The 20,601-nt window shown below is 34.9% G+C and overlaps 2 protein-coding genes across 2 annotated transcripts; one reads left to right on the top strand and one right to left on the bottom strand.

The window, feature by feature from the left end:
• Window positions 1-3,937: 3,937 nt before the first annotated feature.
• LOC136275493 (paraneoplastic antigen Ma3 homolog) lies at window positions 3,938-5,020 on the bottom strand. The gene has a single exon (XM_066084889.1). The coding sequence runs from the start codon at window positions 5,018-5,020 to the stop codon at window positions 3,938-3,940; it is 1,083 nt and encodes a 360-aa protein (XP_065940961.1).
• Window positions 5,021-13,686: 8,666 nt separating this feature from the next.
• LOC117687328 (uncharacterized) lies at window positions 13,687-18,121 on the top strand. The gene is made up of 8 exons (XM_066081841.1): window positions 13,687-13,809; window positions 13,934-14,081; window positions 14,754-14,825; window positions 15,059-15,179; window positions 15,860-15,969; window positions 16,113-16,226; window positions 17,220-17,346; window positions 18,009-18,121. Exons 1-8 carry the CDS (start codon window positions 13,771-13,773, stop codon window positions 18,079-18,081), a joined length of 804 nt encoding a protein of 267 aa, XP_065937913.1. The 5' UTR covers window positions 13,687-13,770; the 3' UTR covers window positions 18,082-18,121.
• Window positions 18,122-20,601: the final 2,480 nt, after the last annotated feature.

The following is a 20,601-nucleotide window of genomic DNA, read 5'->3' as shown; positions in this document are numbered from 1 at the left end:
TCAGTACATCTACGCCTAATGTCAGTGGGGACATTTTTATGTACTATCCTTACCAGCTGGTTATCTGAATCTGAATCATCATCAGAGTCGTCTGAGTCAGTTTCTACAGCCTTCTCTCTAATAGGCTGTTTTATCTGTCTTGGTCCTGTTATTCTTGGTCTTGGTTGTGGCTTTGGTCTACTGATACTTCTCTCAACACTAGTCTCTTTATTACTGAATGAAACATCTGTATCTAAGTAGCCAATTGGAAGTAATAAGTTCCTATGTAATGTTCTTTTCTTTCCTTCGCCATCCTCTCTTTCTACGACGTAGACTGGGATATCTGCATTTGGCTGCTCCTTCACTATATACGGCTTTTCCTCCCATCTATCCATTATCTTATGCTTTCCCTCAAATGCTAAAATTTTCACTAACACCCTATCCCCTATATCTATCCTTGCCCCTCTGGCCTTAAGATCATATCCTTCTTTCTGCTTTTCCCTTGCTTTATCTGCAACGTCTTTTGCTATTCTAAAAGCATCCTTCATTCTGGTCTTCAAGTTCTTGACATAATCGTTTAAACCTTTAAAATCTTTTCCACTGACATTTAAAGCTAAATCTATAGGTATTCTTGGATGACGTCCAAACATAAGAAAGTATGGTGTTTGGCCTGTACTTTCATGTCTTGTACAATTGTAGGCTGAAACTAAAGGTGCTACATATTCTTTCCACTTGGTTTTCTTATCTGGGTCTAAAGTTCCTAACATGTCAAACAATGTTCTATTGAAACGCTCCGTCATTCCGTTTCCCATCGGATGGTAAGGTGATGTCCTGGATTTCTGAGTACCTGTAATTTTACAAATTTCATGAATGATCTTACCTGTAAAATTAGCCCCTTGATCTGAATGAAGTCGATTAGGATATCCATAATGAAAGATGAAGTTCTTAAGTAGTGCTTCTGCTGTAGTTCTTGCAGTCATGTTTCTGGTTGGTACAGCTTGGACATATCTAGTAAAATGATCTGTAATAATTAACATATGTTGATATCCTCCTGATGATCTTTCCAAAGTGACATAATCCATACAAACCAACTCTAATGGATAGGTGGTCCTGATATTAACAAGTGGTGCTATCTGGTTGGTCTGTGATTTCCTGTGAACACACCTGCTGCATGACTTTATCCAGTTCTCTACATTCTGTGTCATACCTGGCCAAAAGAATCTATCTTTAAGCAATGACAGTGTTCTGTCTCTACCTGGATGTCCAAATTTGTTGTGAATTTCTGTCAAAATAAAATCTATTTGGTTTGCAGGTACTACTAACTGCTTTCTTGTTTCATCCTCAATTTTGATTTCCTTGAATAAAATATTGTTTTCAATGAAAAATCTATCAAAATTTCTGTTGAGGACATGTGGCAAAAATTTCGCACAAATTTCATCTGATCTAGGTTTCCTTCCACTTCTCACTACTCTCTTCCAGAACCTTAGAGTCTCGTCTTTATCCTGTTCTTTAGCCCAGTTAATGTGCTTGGTAACAATTTTCAGTGATGAATCACTATCTTCCAGATTCTCAAAATTGTCATCCAATACCAGACTCTCTACATAAGGTTGTTGGTGTAAAGTTTGACAAATAGCCTTGATACAGCTAGGAATGATAATACCTGCACCCGATGAGTCTATCTGTTTTTTGTCTGATAGTCGGCTTAGTCCGTCTGCATCTGAATTGTTCTTACCAGGTCTATAACAAATTTCTAAATCAAAATTGGATAGGGCTGCTAACCACCTATGTCCCGTCGAGTCTAACTTGGCAGTTGTCAGAATGTAAGTTAAAGGATTGTTGTCAGTAAACACTGTCGTTTTCCGTCCATAAAGATAATCAGAAAATTTTTCCGTCACTGCCCATTTTAAAGCCAAAAATTCGAGTTTGTGTGCGGGATAATTTTTTTCTGACCTACTTAGGCTTCTACTTGCATAACTCATAACTCTATTGTACTTACCTTGTTTTTGATATAGTACGGCTCCCAAGCCATGATGACTTGCGTCTACATGTAATTCAAAAGGTTCCTGATAGTTTGGGAATCCCAGAATTGGAGGTTGAGCTAAGTGTTGTTTCAGCTGTTCAAAAGCTGCTTCTTCCTCTGAGCCCCACTTCCACTTCTGCTGTTGAACCTTGTGGCCTTTCTTCTTGATAGGATTTGGAAATAATGCAGTGAGGGGTTTGGCAATCTTACTGAAATTAGGTATAAACCTCCTGTAATATCCTATAAACCCTATAAATTTCCTTACCTCCTCGGGTGATCTAGGTTGTGGCCAGTTTAGCACTTTCTCTGTTTTCTCTGGGTCTGCTTCTATTCCATTCTCTGACACTATGTGGCCTACATACTTGACCCTCTCTTTGCAAAATACACATTTCTTTGGTGATAACTTCAATCCAGTTGTTCTGAGTTTTTCAAAAACCAGTTGCAATCTCTCTAAATGTTCCTCCAATGTTTTTGAAAAAATAATCAGATCATCCAAGAAAATAAAACAAATTTTCAGATGTAACTCCCCTAAACATTCCTCCATTAATCTTTGATAAGTTGCTGGTGAATTAGATAACCCAAATGGCATTCTATTGAACTCGTAAAACCCTAATGCTCCAACTGTAAATGCTGTTCTTTCCTTGTGTTCTTCTTTAATTTCCACCTGATGATATCCTGATTTAGCATCCAAAACGGTAAAGTACTTGTTTCCGGATAAATTCTCTAAAATTTCTTCTATTCTGGGTAAAGCGTAGGCATCCTTTTTGGTAATACTGTTTAATTTCCTATAATCTATACACATACGGAGTTCATTGTTCTTCTTCCTTACTAGAACAATATTGCTTGAAAATGGAGACTTGGATGGTCTAATAATGCCTGTGTCCAAAAGTCCTTGCAAATGATCTCTCACCTCCTGGAACATTGCAGGTGGGATTCTGCGGGACCGCTGCTTAAACGGAGTGTCATCTGTCAGCTCAATGCAGTGCTGCACTGTTGTCACATGGCCTAGATCATTTGCGTTCCAAGCAAAAACATCTCTGTTCTTGGCAAGTAGTTCTCTAACTGCATCATACTGATCACTTGTCAGGTTATCTGCGTTGATATTCAATGTGTCAATATCCTGTTGTTGTTCACTCTCATCATCATTTTCTTGTGATGCTTCAATACTAACAGGTTGAATTTCAGCTATAATTGTTCTGGGATGAATCTTTATTGTCTGCGTTGTGACATTGCTTAGTACAATTGGTATCTGGCTATTTGTATTTTCATAGTCATACATGATAGCAGTTGGTGTTACATCAACATCCGATTTCCTTTTGTTCATCTGTATCTGCTGAATAATAGCACATGTTCTGCTGTATGGAAGTTTCTTCTCTATAAATCCGTCAATACTCTTGAAAGTATTTGGTGGTATAATGACAGGTTCCCGATTTGCTGATCTGATGACTGCTAGCCTCAATTCCTGTTTCTTAAGTCGTTTCTCCCTAAGATTGATGCATCTAAACGCTATGTACCAATTCGTCCTAAGATTAGCTTTCTGAAGAAATCTTTCACCAAAATATGCTTTAGTGTCTTCCATCAAAGCTTTTAGTATGTTGGTACCAAGTAAAATTGGCACTGTTGAATGATAATCAGTATCATCAACGATCAAAAATAATCCTATATGTTCTTTTTCACTTCCTATTCCATCTGATTGTAATTTTACCTCTATACATCCTTTGTAGGGCAAAATGCTGCCATCAGCACATTTTAGATTGAACATCTCTTGCAGCTCTTGAATAGGATAATTGCTCAAATATTTCTCATGAAAAGATGCTGCCATAGTAGATACAGTAGAACCTGTGTCAAGGAGTGCTGTTGTCTGAATATTCTCAATCTTGATTAAAACTTCCACTGGCTCTCCTACTAATTGATGACGCTGTTCATTCATCTGCAGACCTACTTGCCGCGTCTCGCAGTAGGCCTCCTCATGTTTAAACCATGAGGTCTCCTATGATCTAAACGCACCCTGCATCCATACTGAAGATGTCCCTGTTGTCCGCATCTGTAACATGTTACATCTCCTGCAGATTGTCTCCCTTGAAACTGTCCTTGTCTGTAAAACTGACCTCTTCCTCTAATATTTCCTCTGTAATTCTCAAATCTAGGTGAAGAATACTGTGGAGACATATCTTTGTCCGAGTTCTCATTTGTCGAGTATGCTCTGTTCTTCATATCTAATACATCTTTATTAAGGTTTTGAATCATAGCCTTAATTTCTTCAATTTCCTCTGTTGTTGATATTGCTTGAGTCCTTTCAGTTTTTCTTGACTTCTTCCTCTGGATCATTTCTTCTTCTTTGATCCTTATTTCATGCCTCAAGTCATCAAAGTTTAGTGTTTTGTCAAATATAAATGCTGTGGTGTCTTTCAGCTCTGGTCTCAATCCTTCATAAAACATGTTTTTGAGCATATCATTTACAGCTGCGGTTTGAACTAATCCTTCTTTCCGAGCATGATTTAACAGATCTTCCAACCTGCAACCCCATGCTGCAACATTTTCTTCTTCCTGCTGTCTTGCAGAATAGAATTTTGACAAAACAGTTGCTTTACTGTGTATGGTGCCATAAACACTCTCAAATTTGGACAGAATATCAGTGATATTGGCATCAGGACCCAACACCATGACAATTCTAGCTGCATCACCCTTCAGTGACCTCCTTATTGCCTGTGATATGACTGATTCACAGTAATTTTCCTTAAGTAAGCACTGCACCTCATATTTCCAAAGATCAAAATTTGTGTCTCCTTTCTTATCCCCACTGAAAATTGGTAGCCTGGGATTTTTTTCCAGAAGTTGAGATGTTGTACCTCCAGCAGTTGCACCTTCTTCTGAAGTAGATTCTCGCTTTACTTTAGGTTTTGCTCCTTTTTGAAATTCCTCTAGCCACTGTTTAAAATGTTCAGGTGTATCGGCTTTGGGTTTTAAACCCATCTCGGTGAAAACTTCCGTCATAGAATCAATTTCCTTTTGTTGTAACATATTGAAACTTTGATTGAATTTGTAGAATTCAAATAAACAAATGATGAAGTATGTGACAAAAATCACAAAAATACATGAAACTAAATGCATTCGCTACCACTGCAAAAGTAATGCCACTCACTCACACGCGACACAAAAACCGAAGAAATTTTGAGTAACTTCGAATGAAATTACACGTCGGATTCGGAATTTTCAACGATTCGCAGAATTTTAATTTGATTAACACTGAAAACAAACTGTTATTACAATTTGTTTCCTAAAATTTGACTTTGATGTTTAGTTTAAATGTTTATACCAGTTTTGTTTTTTTTTTAAACCCCAACAGACAGACAGAAAATGACTGACCTTACTAATTTTATGATATAATACCTTTGTTTAATATGTTTAATATATACTGTTAAATGAACAGGTTTAAGTTTTTACTTGTACTTTATATTTGTATGTGCTCAAAGTTTAAGTGCAGTGAGATTAGTAATGTGCTTAAATTCTAATAAAGTCTTATCTAGACTCTCTAAAGTCTTATCTAGACTATTCTAAACCAAAAGAAAACAAAGAACCAACTGAACTGAAATCAATATCAATCAAGTCAAACCTTAGAAATATCTTACCAAAGAACTGCAACACTGTCTGGTCTACAATGTAATGTATAAGGTCAATAAAGATAGTTGTTAATACTAGTGTTAGAAAAATTAACTTTTCTCACTCAGCTGTAGTCACACACTCTCTCTCTCTATCCTACTTTCACTTTGAAAAAAAAATTGCAAAAAAAAAAATCACATTCAATTAGATAACTTCAACAAAAAGTAAAAGTGCACTAATGAATAATTATAGGCCTGTTGAATAGTTATTGTAATTGATATTGATGAATAACTGAAACACAATTATCAAAATATTGCTACAACATGTAGAAATCAATCAGCTGTTCGATGTTCGTCACCACGTGGGTTTCCTCGGAATTGGGTCAATTCAAGTTGAACACAGTATGCATATATTGCAATACAAGGATTGTCTATGCAAAGTTAATAACAGTTGGTTACGATAAGTCTTTGCTATCTTAGTCTTACCACAGAATCTTCAGTAATGCGTCCATACGAAGGCACAGCACATTTTCTTTCTCGCTTCCAATGTTTACAGTCTTTCGGAATACCTCCGGTGATTACTAGTTTCACTCTCGACTTCCGGTGTCTTCGGAATACCCTCCTACGTCACAACACCAATTGGCGGGAATTCAAATCACTCATCTTTGTGAAATCACAAATCACGTTGGGCGCCATTCTGTAACCGTGGGTTTTATCATCAAATAATAACACGCACAGCCATTGAGATTTCGATTGATGATTTATGGTGATACAATTTAAACACCCTACAAAATACATACAACATAATCAATATTTAATAACAATAGAACGTATTTGATCACATTTGTAAATAATAATAAATAGACATATTTATCATCAAGCATAAAATCTAAAATATTACACTGTTAGCTAACTTCATGAATTTACTATTCAAAAGGAAATAGGTCTGATTACCCAAATTATAAATAGTAAACTTATAGATGGAAAAGATCAATAATTACCGAATTGTGGACTCAGGTGACTATTACACGTAATTAGTCTAATACAGACATTGACAATGTATGATCAGCAATACATGGCTTTGACCTGTATATACAATAAGGTACTTGTCAATCTATGTACAATGATATATAATTATCAATTGGTCAGATTTATATCAATCTATATAACACGTAATAATTGATTGCTATAGCTCCGTGTAATTAATAAAACAACTTGATATTCTTTATATCATCAATTGCTTATTTACTTCTCACATCAATCACTTGCACAGAATCTTTCATTCTCTCACTAGCAATATTGTTAATGGAAATATTAATAAAAGAACTTACTTTCTAAGGTCATTGTTGTGTCCAATATAAATGACTTAAGAAATATATATAAACCACTTTAGGACCTTCACTCTTTGACTGTAGAGTTGAAATTAAATTATACATAAAACAAACTGAACTCTCTAGGAATTTGACCCTAGAATAACCAATGGAAATCCAGAATTCTTGTTATGACCAATAGACTGTCACTGACCTCTAAACTAGTTCTTATCTAAAACTAGTCCTAATGAATATTTAAAGTAAGCTAAGAAAGATAACTCTAATAATAAATTAGTAAGTTCCTGCTTAGTGAAGTTAGTAGTATGTAAATGTACTACATGTATAATGTGTAGTTTAACTTTTAAATTGTTTTATTTATTTTAAAAATATTTTATTTCTGAATTTAATTACTTAAAGTTTATAACCCTTAAAATAACACATTATCACATATACACTAAACAAATATTATATATAATTGTAAATTAAGCAGTGTTATTTCATACATACCAAAGATTTGATTTTTTTCTTCTTAAGATTAATGACAAGATTAATGACATTATGAGAAAGGATTAAAGTAATGAACATTTTTGTGACTGTTATTTATTATTTAGAGATCATACAATTAAGGTACATGTGTGTCTCCCACTGGTGTTATGAATTGGACCCAGGTTCAATACCTTGCACCCTGTAATAAAGTGTGTACATGTACACCTACATGTAAATATGGCCACATTTGTTTGTTTGCTTTCTCCTAAATCAGTGTTTTACGGGGGATGTTTGAGAATAAAAAGGTAAACCTTATTTGAACTGGCTTGTTTCTGCTCAAAACTATTGTCCAAAAAAAGAAAGAAAAGCCAATACTTTATGAGATTCTTCATGTTGTAGAACCGGAACATATAAATCGTTAAATGATTTATCAAACATTTGCTAATGACCTTTACAAAAACCATACTCTCGGCCTAAAAGTGGATAAATTAATGCTGAGCTTGATAACCTTTAAGCCACGTCACAGAAAAGAATGTCAGTATGAATATACGTTAAAAGGTTATTGAAGTGTTTATTTTTATATCGTTTTCATACGTAATATGTTGCCTATATTTACCTTTACAGATGCAAGTCACTCATTTACATGTACACATGTGAAGTAACAACCCGCTTAAATGAATGTCCCAATTCAGGTGCAGTTGCCAACTTGCAGACACATACACTTAGCATCGTTTTTTAAAGTTTCATGTCCGTAAATGGAGGGGGATTCCCCAACACAGTTTGAACAGACAGGGTGCCCTTGCTTGACATGCATGTCCTCAAAGGCTCTGTGAGAGTGAAAAAAGTAGTTTGCAGTAGGTGTCAGGAGACGGGACACTCTTGGGCTATATGACAACCCAGAGACATAAATAACATGCCATTTATGTCCCTGGACAACCTTATATAATTATTCAGTTGCAGTGTTTAATTAATGTACATGTACGGAAGTACTGATGGGAGTTGATTTTATGGATAATTGATTTAAAATTAACGCTATGTAATATCGAATGACAAGTAGTTTCTTAGTAGTATTAGAAATACGCACATTTTTTTCTAATACCAGTATGAAATTTTGTTTGTTTTTGTTTCCCGACAAAAATTTGGATAAAACCCCACAGAAATCATGTTGTGTAATATTTATCGATGGAATTAATTTCATTAACCTATGTATCTGCATGGCTGTCTCCGTAAAGCTCCGACAAGCAGAGTCTCTTTGCTTGTCGGGGATTTAACAAGCTTATCTTTTGAAAAGATTGGTGAGCTAACCATTATAAAACACAGAAGCAGATTTCTAAAACATTGATTTAAATATCTGAATCGATTAAAATTTAGAAGTGTAAATCTAGAGTGGGCTTCACATCGGCAATGTCATAGCTCATTGACTGCGCCTTTATCATTATGTATCTACTTTAATTTCAATTTCGAGGTGAAAATTTTAAAGAACCATTGGTACTGTTTTGTAGCATTCGTATCTTCTCGGGCCTTTCCGGCAAGCTCGGAAAACATATCCGAGGTTATTTTCCGAGCTTGAAGGAATTTAAGATAGAGCAAGCTTTTTATCATAATATTTAAAATAACCTTGCATTAAAAGACCTAAACTACTCAATCGCAACTTCTCGGGCTTTTCCGGCAAGCTCGTAAAAACACCTCGAATGTATTAACATCACCGGATGTTAGAATTTTATACAAAATGGAGTCGCTTCCCATTATAATAAATATCGGCTAGACAGCATTGTAAGTCACCTCTGTGGTATATTTTAGGGTATATCATTGATTTTAATAGAATGTAACTCACATTTCAACAGATCTTAAAATGTGTTGAATTTATATCAAGTTTTATAAAAAAGGGGGTTGTCATGGACGCTTAGGTAATACATTCGAGGTGTTTTTACGAGCTTGCCGGAAAAGCCCGAGAAGTTGCGATTGCTAAACTACTGTTACTTTTTGACCAATCGCAACTTCTCGGGCCTTTCCGACAGAGCTTGGAAAACACCTCGAATGTATAAATTCACATTGCCGGATGTTAGAAGGAGTCGCTTCCAATTAAAACAAGACAGCCTTGTATATCGCTTCTGTAGTACTAGTATATTTTAGAGTATATCATTGACTTAATACACTCAAGTTGGTTTCCGTGCTCTGCGGAAAGACCCGAGAAAGTTGCGATTGACTTTTCGACATTTACAATCAGACACAAAACTTCATGTAAAGATGATAAAACGGTTCATTTTATCTACAGTAGTACGATATTCCCAGAATCCCCTATTATGGAGTCGAGCATGCGTATTCCAGTGAAAAAGACTGGCGTAGTTGCTAGCGCTCTCGAGCGCTAGCAATAAGACAGCAGGGCGTCTAGTTGAATAGACTATCATAAATAAACCCTTGTATAGGAAGGAATTATTCCTACGCCAGAGTTCAAAATGTAGTTTCGTATTCCGAACGCATTTGACTACAAAATTATCTGAAATGCTCGTTCCATTTAAAATTTAACTATTTTTAAGGTATTTATAAATATTTTTCCTTGAAAAACTATGCCTCTGAAAACATTACATCGAATTTATCGATTATTTTCAATAACGAAGTCTTGTCAACGGTTATGATTCGAGCTTAGGTCTGTTTCACTTCCGGTGTTGTATAGCAGTTTTTCCCCCATAATAGCTTCTCCCCCCGGAAAACCTACTATATAGTAGCCTTTCCCCCTGGGGGGAAAAGCTACTATATAGTAGCTTTTCCCCCATAGTAGGGTTTCTCCCTCACGTTTTTGGTTCAGATTTATAAAAATTATTGATGGAAATCCAGTAAGGATTAAAATTAATGTTTCTACTCTCCCAGGTTACATACATGTTAAGTTAAGGCTAAGTTTCGTTTTGCCGATTTATTATTTTTATAGACTATGCTAAAAAATGAACATGTGTGTAATGGAATTACACATAAAACTTAATTTAGGTAATTAATTGAAAAAAAAAAATACTTGGTTTTACAAGTTATACACTTATATGCATAGTTCTGTGTTCTGAAATTGTACTAAGCGAGAATGTTTTAAGAATTTTTGATAAATCTACCAGACTGTCTGTCTGTTTTTGAAAATTTCATCCAGGCTAAACCTCTGTTTTAAAGAGATTTTGTTTCCAATGTTTCAGAGCCCGATTTTTAAAATCCTATTATAATGATTATAGTGCTTATTCTTAAGGGTCCAATGTCTCATAAACTAGAGATGACCATATCACCATATTTTCATAGTGGCAGTGGTTTACCACTTGTTGATGACTCTAAAAAATTTCAGCCCTCAGGGTAGGGGACATTGATGTTTCAGGACCCGATGTTTAAAACCCCATTATAATGATTGGATAGTGTTCTATAAGTGGGGATCCGAATCTCATATTCAAGAGATGACCACTTAACCATATTTTCACAGTGATAGTGTTATACCACTAGTAGATGACACTGAAAATTTTAGCCCCCATGCAGTGTAGGGGCATTTGTTGTTTTCGAGCCCGATGTTTGAAATCCAATTATAAAGAAAATGTATTTTTTAGGGCCCCATATCTCAAAAACTAAAGATGACCACATGAACATATTTTTACGGTCATTTAAAAGTAAAAACATCATATAAAAATACACAATCGCTCATATATTTCCTTATCAAAATGATTGAAAATTACGATTCTGCTTTTCTTTTTTAAGAACTATATATAACATGATTTAAATTTGGCCCCTATAATTCGCAATTTTTGAAAGTGTTTCTGGTACAGTAAAATGTTATGTTATTTTTTAGAAGAGTTGATTTAAAATATATTTTTTACCTATTCATTTGATTTATTTGCACTCACTTGCAGTATATGACGTCAGAAGTAACGCTATTACTACAATCCAATCAAAATCGGTCAAAAATTGACATTTTTCTTATCCGTTTACGAATGGGAAATATAGAGCGCATGCTTGAACAAAGATATTTTTTGTTACTTATTAGTCTTGGCTATATATATCTCTGATTAAAATATTTTGTTTGTTCAAGCATGCGCTCTATGTTTTCTTAAAGAAAAACTGCTTGAAAACAAGCTGTTTTATGCTAAACTTGCAAAAATGGCGGGAAAAGGTTGTCTTCACGATGTCATATTTCTTAAATGTGAGCACTTGAATCAAAATGAACATTTTGTATAAACATCACATATATATCTGTACAAAGAAAAAAAAAAAGAATTGAAGTAAAACGACGATGTTCATTTTAGGGGGCCATCTAAGGCGCCCATATCATATATAGTCCAAAGTTTACGAACAATTTTTTTTAAAAAGGTACGCTGGTAAATTCATTATTCTTCAAAACATTTAATCAATTCATAAGATGACTAATGATATAATAAATAACTAGATAAATAAATCAATAAACTTTTATTCATAAAAGGAGCAATCGAAAATCAAAAATAAATAACCAACCTAAGCGCATACATGTATACGACTTTTTTAACTTGTTAGTTGATTAGAAGACCAAGCTTATATTTAAAAAAAAAAATAAGTCAGCTCCTCACAATAGATATGTTGGTTTTTGGGGGTTTGTTTTTTTTTTAATTACCCTTGGTTCATTGTTCGAAGAAATGATATGGTACACAAGTAAATCTTTATTGCAAAAATATGAAACAAATAGTAATATACGATTTTTAGGTAAGTGAATCGTATATCTTGATTTATATGGCATCGTTTTCAAAATTGTATATTTATAAATCACGTTGCAAACTTAAAAGTGGAAAATTAGCAAATACTGAGTGTAAATATATACATAAGGTCAGTTCAGGCTCCATTTCACATTTTCCAAAGTAACCAGGAAAGATACCGACATTGTTCTGGTTGTGAACACATTTCTTTTTTTTAAAACAAAATGTTTACATTATAAAATCTGGCGTTTCGTAAGAAATGTCCTAAAAAATATGAATATTCGTAACTTAAAAAAAAAAAATTGTAAACACTCACTTTTCACATGATTTTAATATATAATCAATTAAAATACCCCTTACCCATGATTTAGAACCCCATCAATCAAAATAAAACTAAAACATTTCAGTTCTCGATCATCATATCATTGCACCCTGTCTCCCGTTTGATATTTAGAAGAAATATATAATTGTTTTTAAGATCGTCAATTCGAACGGTATTAATTTAAAATTGATAGCCTTTTGGACGAAGGGAGTAATACATTTCCACTTTTTATTCCCTTCCTCTACAAAATTAAGTCAAGATTGTACAGTTAGTTCCCTCGGAGAAGCTTATACAGAGATGTTAGTACATTAGAAAATGAAAGTTCCAAACCAGCGTATTTTTACTCAAATGTGTTCTCACGTGTTCTTAACGTCGAAGTCGAAACTGTAGATAAGCATCGATTAGATGAAAAAGATTCGAGGTATTCCGAAATCCGTGTAAAAGGTGTTCCAAAAAGGTGTAAAAACAGGTGAAATAAACGATGATGACACATGAATGTTATGGAGGCGCATGCCTTAGTTCATATTTGGGGTTAAAAAAACCATGAAATACTAATTTATTCTATATATTAATAAATGCCATAATCATCCTTTTTTATGAGAAAATAATATCATATCAATTATTGACACGAATGGTCCACCATATACATGGCCGGAATGTAAAAAAAGGGGGAAAATCCACTATATAGTAGGTTTTCCGTGGGGGTAATCTGGCTATAAAATGGGGGAAAGCCCACTATATAGTCAGCTTTCCCTGGGGGAAAAACTGCTATATAGCCATTTTTCCGGGGGGAAGAACTGCTATATAGCCATTTTTCCGGGGGGAAAGATGGCTAGGGGGAAAAGGCACTATATAACACCGGTTTGCAAGGGTAACTGCAAAAAGGATTTATCACTGATAGAAAAATTAATCTGTTGTTTTTTTCTAGTCCATCTTGTTCGGGTGTGTGTACTTTAACTATATAGGATTTGGGTTTTTAAGGTTATATACATTTATATCAACGGGGGATAATATCATATGCACTTAACTTTATCAGTTATTCTTAATCAAAAAAAAAAAAAAAAGTCAACATTGAAAGGGTTAATCATGTGGTGATATCATGTATGTAAATTAATTGGGTTTTTTTCTTTATATATGGTAGATTGCATGGTAAGGGCGTGTTCACAATACAAATACGCTTCAATAATTCACATTAAAGCCTAAGTATTCCCCAGCATATGCCCTCTCAATGTTACAACTGTTTTAATATAATTAAGCTTGGATTACATACATTAACGCGTGCATCCAACGTAAGGGTAGGGGTATATAAGTCATATACTATCAGAGTATATACTTAATAGTTACCAATCACGGACAGCTATAGTACACAATGAATCTGGCATTCACTGTGATCCTCTTTGTCACCAGCGTAAGTTAAGCAACTTTTTCAGGCACTTGTGAGTGTTTTGCTGTCGGATTTAAAAATTGTTAAAAACGGGGGGGGGGGGGGGGGGGTGTAGTTATGAAACGCAGTTTTTGTACATTTTCTGTAGGTGTTGGCGACCTACGCCTCTCGCCGCCCTAACTTCCGCCCTGTGGGCAAACAGAAGCCCGGCAGGTGCCCAGTGTCCAATATAATCACAACCTGTGACTGTAGACCCGAGAACATCAAGTGTAGAGGCGACCAGGACTGCCCCGGGGGTAAGGCGTTACAAGATACACAATTGTTACTGTACATTTATCAGGGGTTTTTTTTTGCGGTTATGCATTGTTCGTCCTTTTCGCTATCATTTTTTTAAAGCAATACACGCACATATTATGTGGTATTTTATGTGTGGAATTAAACACACCTTTTTTAATCGAAAAAAAAAATACGAGAGTCAATTAATAACACCTGAAATCAAAGTACTGAAGTACTGACGGGAGTTGATTTTATCGATTATTAGTCTTTATTTGAATTACGCACTTTTTATAATATGAATTTTAATTAGACTTTTCAGACAAGAATTTAGAGAACCCCCATATGAATCATGTTGTGTAATATTTAAAGATAGATTTCAAACTATGTATTAGTAATCGAAACAATTCTAAAAATTGTATGGATCCAAGCTTGCACTATTGTTATCGAACTCCAGTCTCGTTCAACCAGACGCTCAGCTGTCTCCGTTAATCTCCGACAAGCAAGAGAGTCTCTCTGTTTGTCGGAGATTTACGGAGACAGCCGAGCTTTTGGTTGAACGAGACTATATTAAACTCTGGCTTAGGAATACACGAGACTACATAAATAACTAAATTGTTCGTATTATATAAAATCTTACTATTTTCAAAGTTTTTATAGATAAGTTTCCTTGAAAAACAAACTTCCTTATCCAGTTCAGAAATGCTGTTCCTTTGGCTGTGGATGCAGAACTAGGTGTGTCAATCCTGCAGGGCGTCCTCGTAAAGGTATATCTATCTAAACTTTTGCTGGAATACCACAAACGTTGGCCCAAGTAAATGTCCCATCCTTTCCTCTGTGGTACTGGAAACTGATGAACGTTTATGTACAATTGTACTATAATGTCCGAAAACTGAGTAGATATTGGATATTATCCTAAAGTCAGCTTATAATTAAAATAAAATAAATTTTATTGCACACATGCAAAGGACGAATTATATCCACTGTTTTACAATTGCAGTTTGTAGGTATAACATAAAGCTTTATAGGGTGGGACAGAGGTTTCCCGCCACGGACGGGTGTAACACGTGTCGATGTGGGGCTCAAGGTCGGGTCACGTGTTCAAAGAGGAAATGTGCGACGTAAGAATTTGGAATTATGGAAGTAAAGCTGAACACCGCTCGTAAATAGGGAAGTCCGCCATATACTTCTCTTCTATCACCGGTATCCCTACAATCCCAATGAAAGACATCTTAACAGTTTAAAATGTTTGCGGTAGAGGTCTCGCTTGTGTGGAGTACATCTTGCTCTGACGTGTTGGTTGCGATAAGTAGCAAATTCTACGCACTTCTTTCAAATCAGGGGAGCACTAATATCAAACAAAACAGGTCAATGCATCATATACATAGAGAATATGCCCATAAAATAAAAAAAATAAGCACATAAAATCCAATGACCACGTAAGGAATACTACACGTTGGCCACGGATTTCAAATGTGCAATCGGAGGTGTGTTCAACAAAGCGAGTGCTCGCCAAATTTCCCTGTACATGTACATGCAACGCTTTTAGCGAGCGCTCCCTCTGTTGAACACGCCCATGGTATATGAAACCTTTGATTTCGTTACACTATTTGCGAGCGGTGTTCATCATTACATATGTAATATAAAAAATTAATTCGATAGTTTCCGTATTAATTTTAATATTCTGTATAGACTGCATAAGACCGGTCTAGCATCAAAAAAGACTCTTATGCAGTTTATATTATTTTAATACATACTGATTTTTCCCATTTAATACCTTTATTTGAAATTTTTCAAAAAGGGGCAACTTTTGTGATCGAGAAGGGCCGATATCATTTCGACCCCGTTATGGAAAGTCCATTCCAAACTGTCTGCGAGCTCCTGGGCCCGTGAAAAGACACAAGTTTATAAGTAGGTCATATACAATTGCTACTGATGGGTTAGCTTGTCGAATTACTGTTACTGTTTTCTAACGTCACAAGGAACCAATCATAGGGTAAATACCAGACATCATGCTTTATCATTTATTTATCATTATGTATTTTGAAACCTAGATATCAACATAAACAAGTCGGTGCCTTACCGCTGTCCAGGTAAGGGGTATGTGTGTGGATATTCCAGGGTCCCCAGGGACAGGCAAGGCAACGTCCTAGTCAAATGTTGTACAGGTACACAGTACATACCGGTATAGTGTAAGGTCCAACTATTAACACATATACTTATTTCTTCTCAGTATCAGACATATCTAGTTTAATCTGAATTTGCATCAACAGTCAGGCACGAAGCATCGTTTTTGAAAGGGGGGGGGGGGGGGTGGGAGGGCAAACTCATCCAAAAAATTTTGACGAGCAAAAAAAAAAAAGGGGGGGGGGGAGTTTAAACTTTCCCAAAATTTTCAAAATCCTAATCCATTGGGGGGGGGGGGGGGGGCAACTCCATGATAATTCAATTTTTTATATGTATATTTAAAAAAATGTGTTGCTGCGAGAAAAAGTTTTTTTTTGGGGGGGGGGGGGGGCATGCCCCCCCCCCCCCCGATGCTTCGTGCCTGCAACAGTTACATGCAAAAATTTAAATTTAATGTATTGTTCTTTAGAAAAAAATAATAAATGAAAAAATAATAATAAACAAAGTACAAAAAAAAAAATAACAAAAAATTAAAAAAAAAAAAAATGAAAAAAAAAAAAAAAAAAAATAAAAAAAATGCTATTATATAATAGTGCCTGTTTGGTAGGGTAACAGTTGAAATTGACACCCCGAGAAAACCATGCAATGTCAACCGACGCGAAGCGGAGGTTGACAATGATTTTCGAGGGTGTCAATTTCAACTGTTACTCTCCCAAACAGGCACTATTTATTTTATTATACTGAATGTCTTAATTTTAGAGAAAATTTTACTGCTTTTATAAAGAAATGACATTGATTCTATGGCGAACTGTACGCGCATAATTTCCGCGCATGTAACAATTCATTGTGTTACCCGTTGCCAAGAGTGTTGCTAACGCTGAGGGTAATAGAACGGATTGTCAACTGCCTTTAAACCAATCAGATTTCAGTATTTAAAATGAAAGTATAATAAAATATTTAAATTGCCTGATTGCACATTTACAATATATATATGATAAAACAAGTCAAGTTTACTTCCATCTCCTTGGTTACAGCCCAGGATGTTTCCTACGACGAAAGTGAATGCGTCCGCTATTTCCGGATCGAGAGTCCGAAATCCCTGTCACCAACGAAACCCGGATATTTTCTTGTTGGCTCAACACCTTACTGTCTTTCCAAAAAGTAATTATTTTATTTTTGAAATAAATAGAATTCACTTGAACTTAGTTTATGTCGATTTCGTGGGCAAGCTCCATCCACAAAAAAATCAGAATGATTAAACACTATGAACGACTCAAAATCTGAAAATCTATTGCGGTCCTTGCGAATTCAATGAATTTACATTATAATATTTACATTTTCCAGTGTCTTTGCCTGTGATAACACTACGTATCGATTTTGTACTATATAACCCATAACTTCAAATGACGCCAAAGCGGGCTTCATTGGATTTGATCACGCCCAGACCAAAATTATCAGCTCATAATATTTACTCAAAGATTGATTTCTTATTCCTTAATTGAATAGGTTATTAAGTTCTTAGACTGTAACAAAAACCGAAAAAAATATAAAAGCATGTACACTGGTGGCAATTTCTTGGTTAAGTGGCGAAATCCATTTATTATATCTAAATTCATAACAAATCAAATTATGGGAATCAAAACTTTACGAATTAACTCGTCCGTTAATCTCTCTACATGTATATTAAATAAATATATTTTTAATTCGTTCTGTGATCTGTGTGGGGAATACAATTATTATACTACACAGATTTTTATGATCCAAGTGCATTAATTTCCTATTTACAAAAAAAATGTTCTTATTTCATTTTTTATTTTTTTTAGCAAAATTGGATTTTACAACGTAGAATGCCGTTTCCGAAAAGTCAAAGACCAGCAGAAAAAATACAGACGATAAAATTATCTGTTACCCATAATGAATAAACATTTAATTCGTATTTGTTTCATGGCTTTCTATGTGTTGTATTTTTGTTATTGCCATCTATGTGACTTTGGACAGTCTCAAGTAGCCTAACAACAGCAAATCGCTTCAATAAGAATCAGTCTCTTCGAGGCGGTGGCGCATTTGATAGCGTCTGCTGATTTGTTTTGAGACTGGTCCGTCGCTATCGCGGTAACATTGTAACCTTTGACAAGTAACTTTACTCCACTAGTTCGCCCCCCCCCCATCCCCCATGGTCCTTCTGACTGCTATTATCTATGTTATCTTGGTGAAAATGAGGAAGACGCTATTGATGACATTCACAGCTTCGATGGGATGGGGGTAAACTGGAAATAAAAGTGGCATATGTTGTTACCAACCAAGTCAATTCAAAATGTACATGACACAAGAATAGGACGAGTTACCCCGCTTGTAACCGTATGCACATTCTTCTTTTAATGGAACTTAACCAGTCCACTTACACTCAGAAATTGTTGCATCTTGTTAACTCTCAGCAGTTTTCAGCAGATAATCAAATAAAATGTGTTTAAATGACACAAAACACATGCGTTGATCCATACAATTTCTTTAGGGATATTTAAGTTTGCTAAGGGGTCAGAGGAATATTTTCGGTAATTTTACAAAGGCCACTGAGCTACATGTTTCACTGGTGACAGTTATATACATGTAAATAGTTCCTCTTTTTTAGAAATAAGACTTGAATGAAATGAAATCGAAGAACGCCAGATATGGACAGCTAATTTTCAGAATTGATTTGTAAAAAATATTAATATGAAGTTTTTGAGAAATGCATACTTTTAAAATCAATGAGTGTTTATAGATCATTCTGCCACGCCCGTTTTCATTTTCAAAACAGATGAATATTAATGTCAACAATTGTCGATCAATAGTCACATAAATGTCAGTTAGTACAATATTAATAAAAGGTCGTTTCATTGTAAATGCTTCTCAATCGTCAACGTCACAGCGTTAATGTGTCTACATGTAATTTTCAGAACTTATTTCTTACATTGGTGACTTCTTATGTGACAACAAGAAATGAAATATTGATTAAGTGTCCAATTTTATCAAATAAAGTTTGGCTACATATTGTTTTTTCAATTGTATAAAAGAACAGTGAAATGTAAAACACGATTGCTTTGAATCAGAAACCGAATTAAATGTTACAATTAAATTTAATTTCAATCCTAAAATAAATGCTAAATGAATGCAATAAAATGATGAGGCAAGGCGAAACGATTTTGTCGGTCATTAAATGTACCACAGAATGCTACATAATCAGGAAACATGAAAAGATACGATTCTGACGTTTATTAAAATAGGAGCCATCTAATTACACGTAAATGCATTAATCTAAAGGTTAATACATATAAGATATGACATCAAGACCAATTGAGTCGGTGCGAGACTTTTAAACTTTATTAACTGAGAATATGTTTGGTCCGTTTCTATGATAATGATAACATTAAGGTATCACTTTATATATGTCAACAGGTGCTTGATCCGACGTTTATTATACCTGTACGGAACAGTCATAGATCACAGAATACGTGTGTATGCAAAACAGACGACTAGCTGTCACTGCCTGATTCGACATAATTACCTGTACATGGAGGAGTGAGAAATGACAGTTTAGGTGTAAGCAAAAACAGAATTAGGCCAACGACCGTCCTAGTTTAGAGACAGCCGTCTTTCAGTTTTTTGCCATACCTGTAAAAAAAAAATAATGAATTCGGTAAATGAAATGTATGGTGACATATGACTGCCCCTTTATGCAAGATAAAATTATGTCAACATGCAGGATAATTATATGTCTACATGCAGGATAATTATATGTCTACATGCAGGATAATTATGTCTACATGCAGGATAATTATGTCTACATACAGGATAATTATGTCTACATGCAGGATAATTATGTCTACATGCAGGATAATTATGTCTACGTGCAATATAACACTTTTGACATGAAAGTTACAAATCTTTCAAGATGATCTAATTTTTTATGGGTAAAATGACTTTCTAATGCCACATCTGACATCATGGATGCAAGATGCAACATACATGTAGTTATGACAACATTTGACTTACTTATGTTGACATAGGAGATGATTATGTAGACATGCAACATATTTATGTTGACATACAACTTATTCATGTCAACTTGCGAGTTAATAATGTTTAAACAAGCAAGATATCTAGTATGTCAGCATGCAAGTTATCTCGCATGTTCACATAAATAAGCGCATGTCAACATATAAATAAATCACATGTCAACATAATTATGATGCATCTTGCATCTATGATTTCAGATACGGGCGTAAGTGTTTTTACCCATATAAAATCAGGTTCTCTTAAAAGATTTGTAACTTGCATTTAGACATGATTATCTGGCATGTTGAAATAATTTTCTTGCGCATGTTGGCATAATTTATCTTGCATGGGGGGGGGGGAGGGGGTAGAAATATGGTACCT

Source organism: Magallana gigas, chromosome 1 (assembly GCF_963853765.1).
Source record: "Magallana gigas chromosome 1, xbMagGiga1.1, whole genome shotgun sequence".
Taxonomy (NCBI): domain Eukaryota; kingdom Metazoa; phylum Mollusca; class Bivalvia; order Ostreida; family Ostreidae; genus Magallana; species Magallana gigas.
The sequence above is the reverse complement of the archived record's forward strand: the minus strand, read 5'-3'. Positions and strand labels throughout refer to the sequence as shown.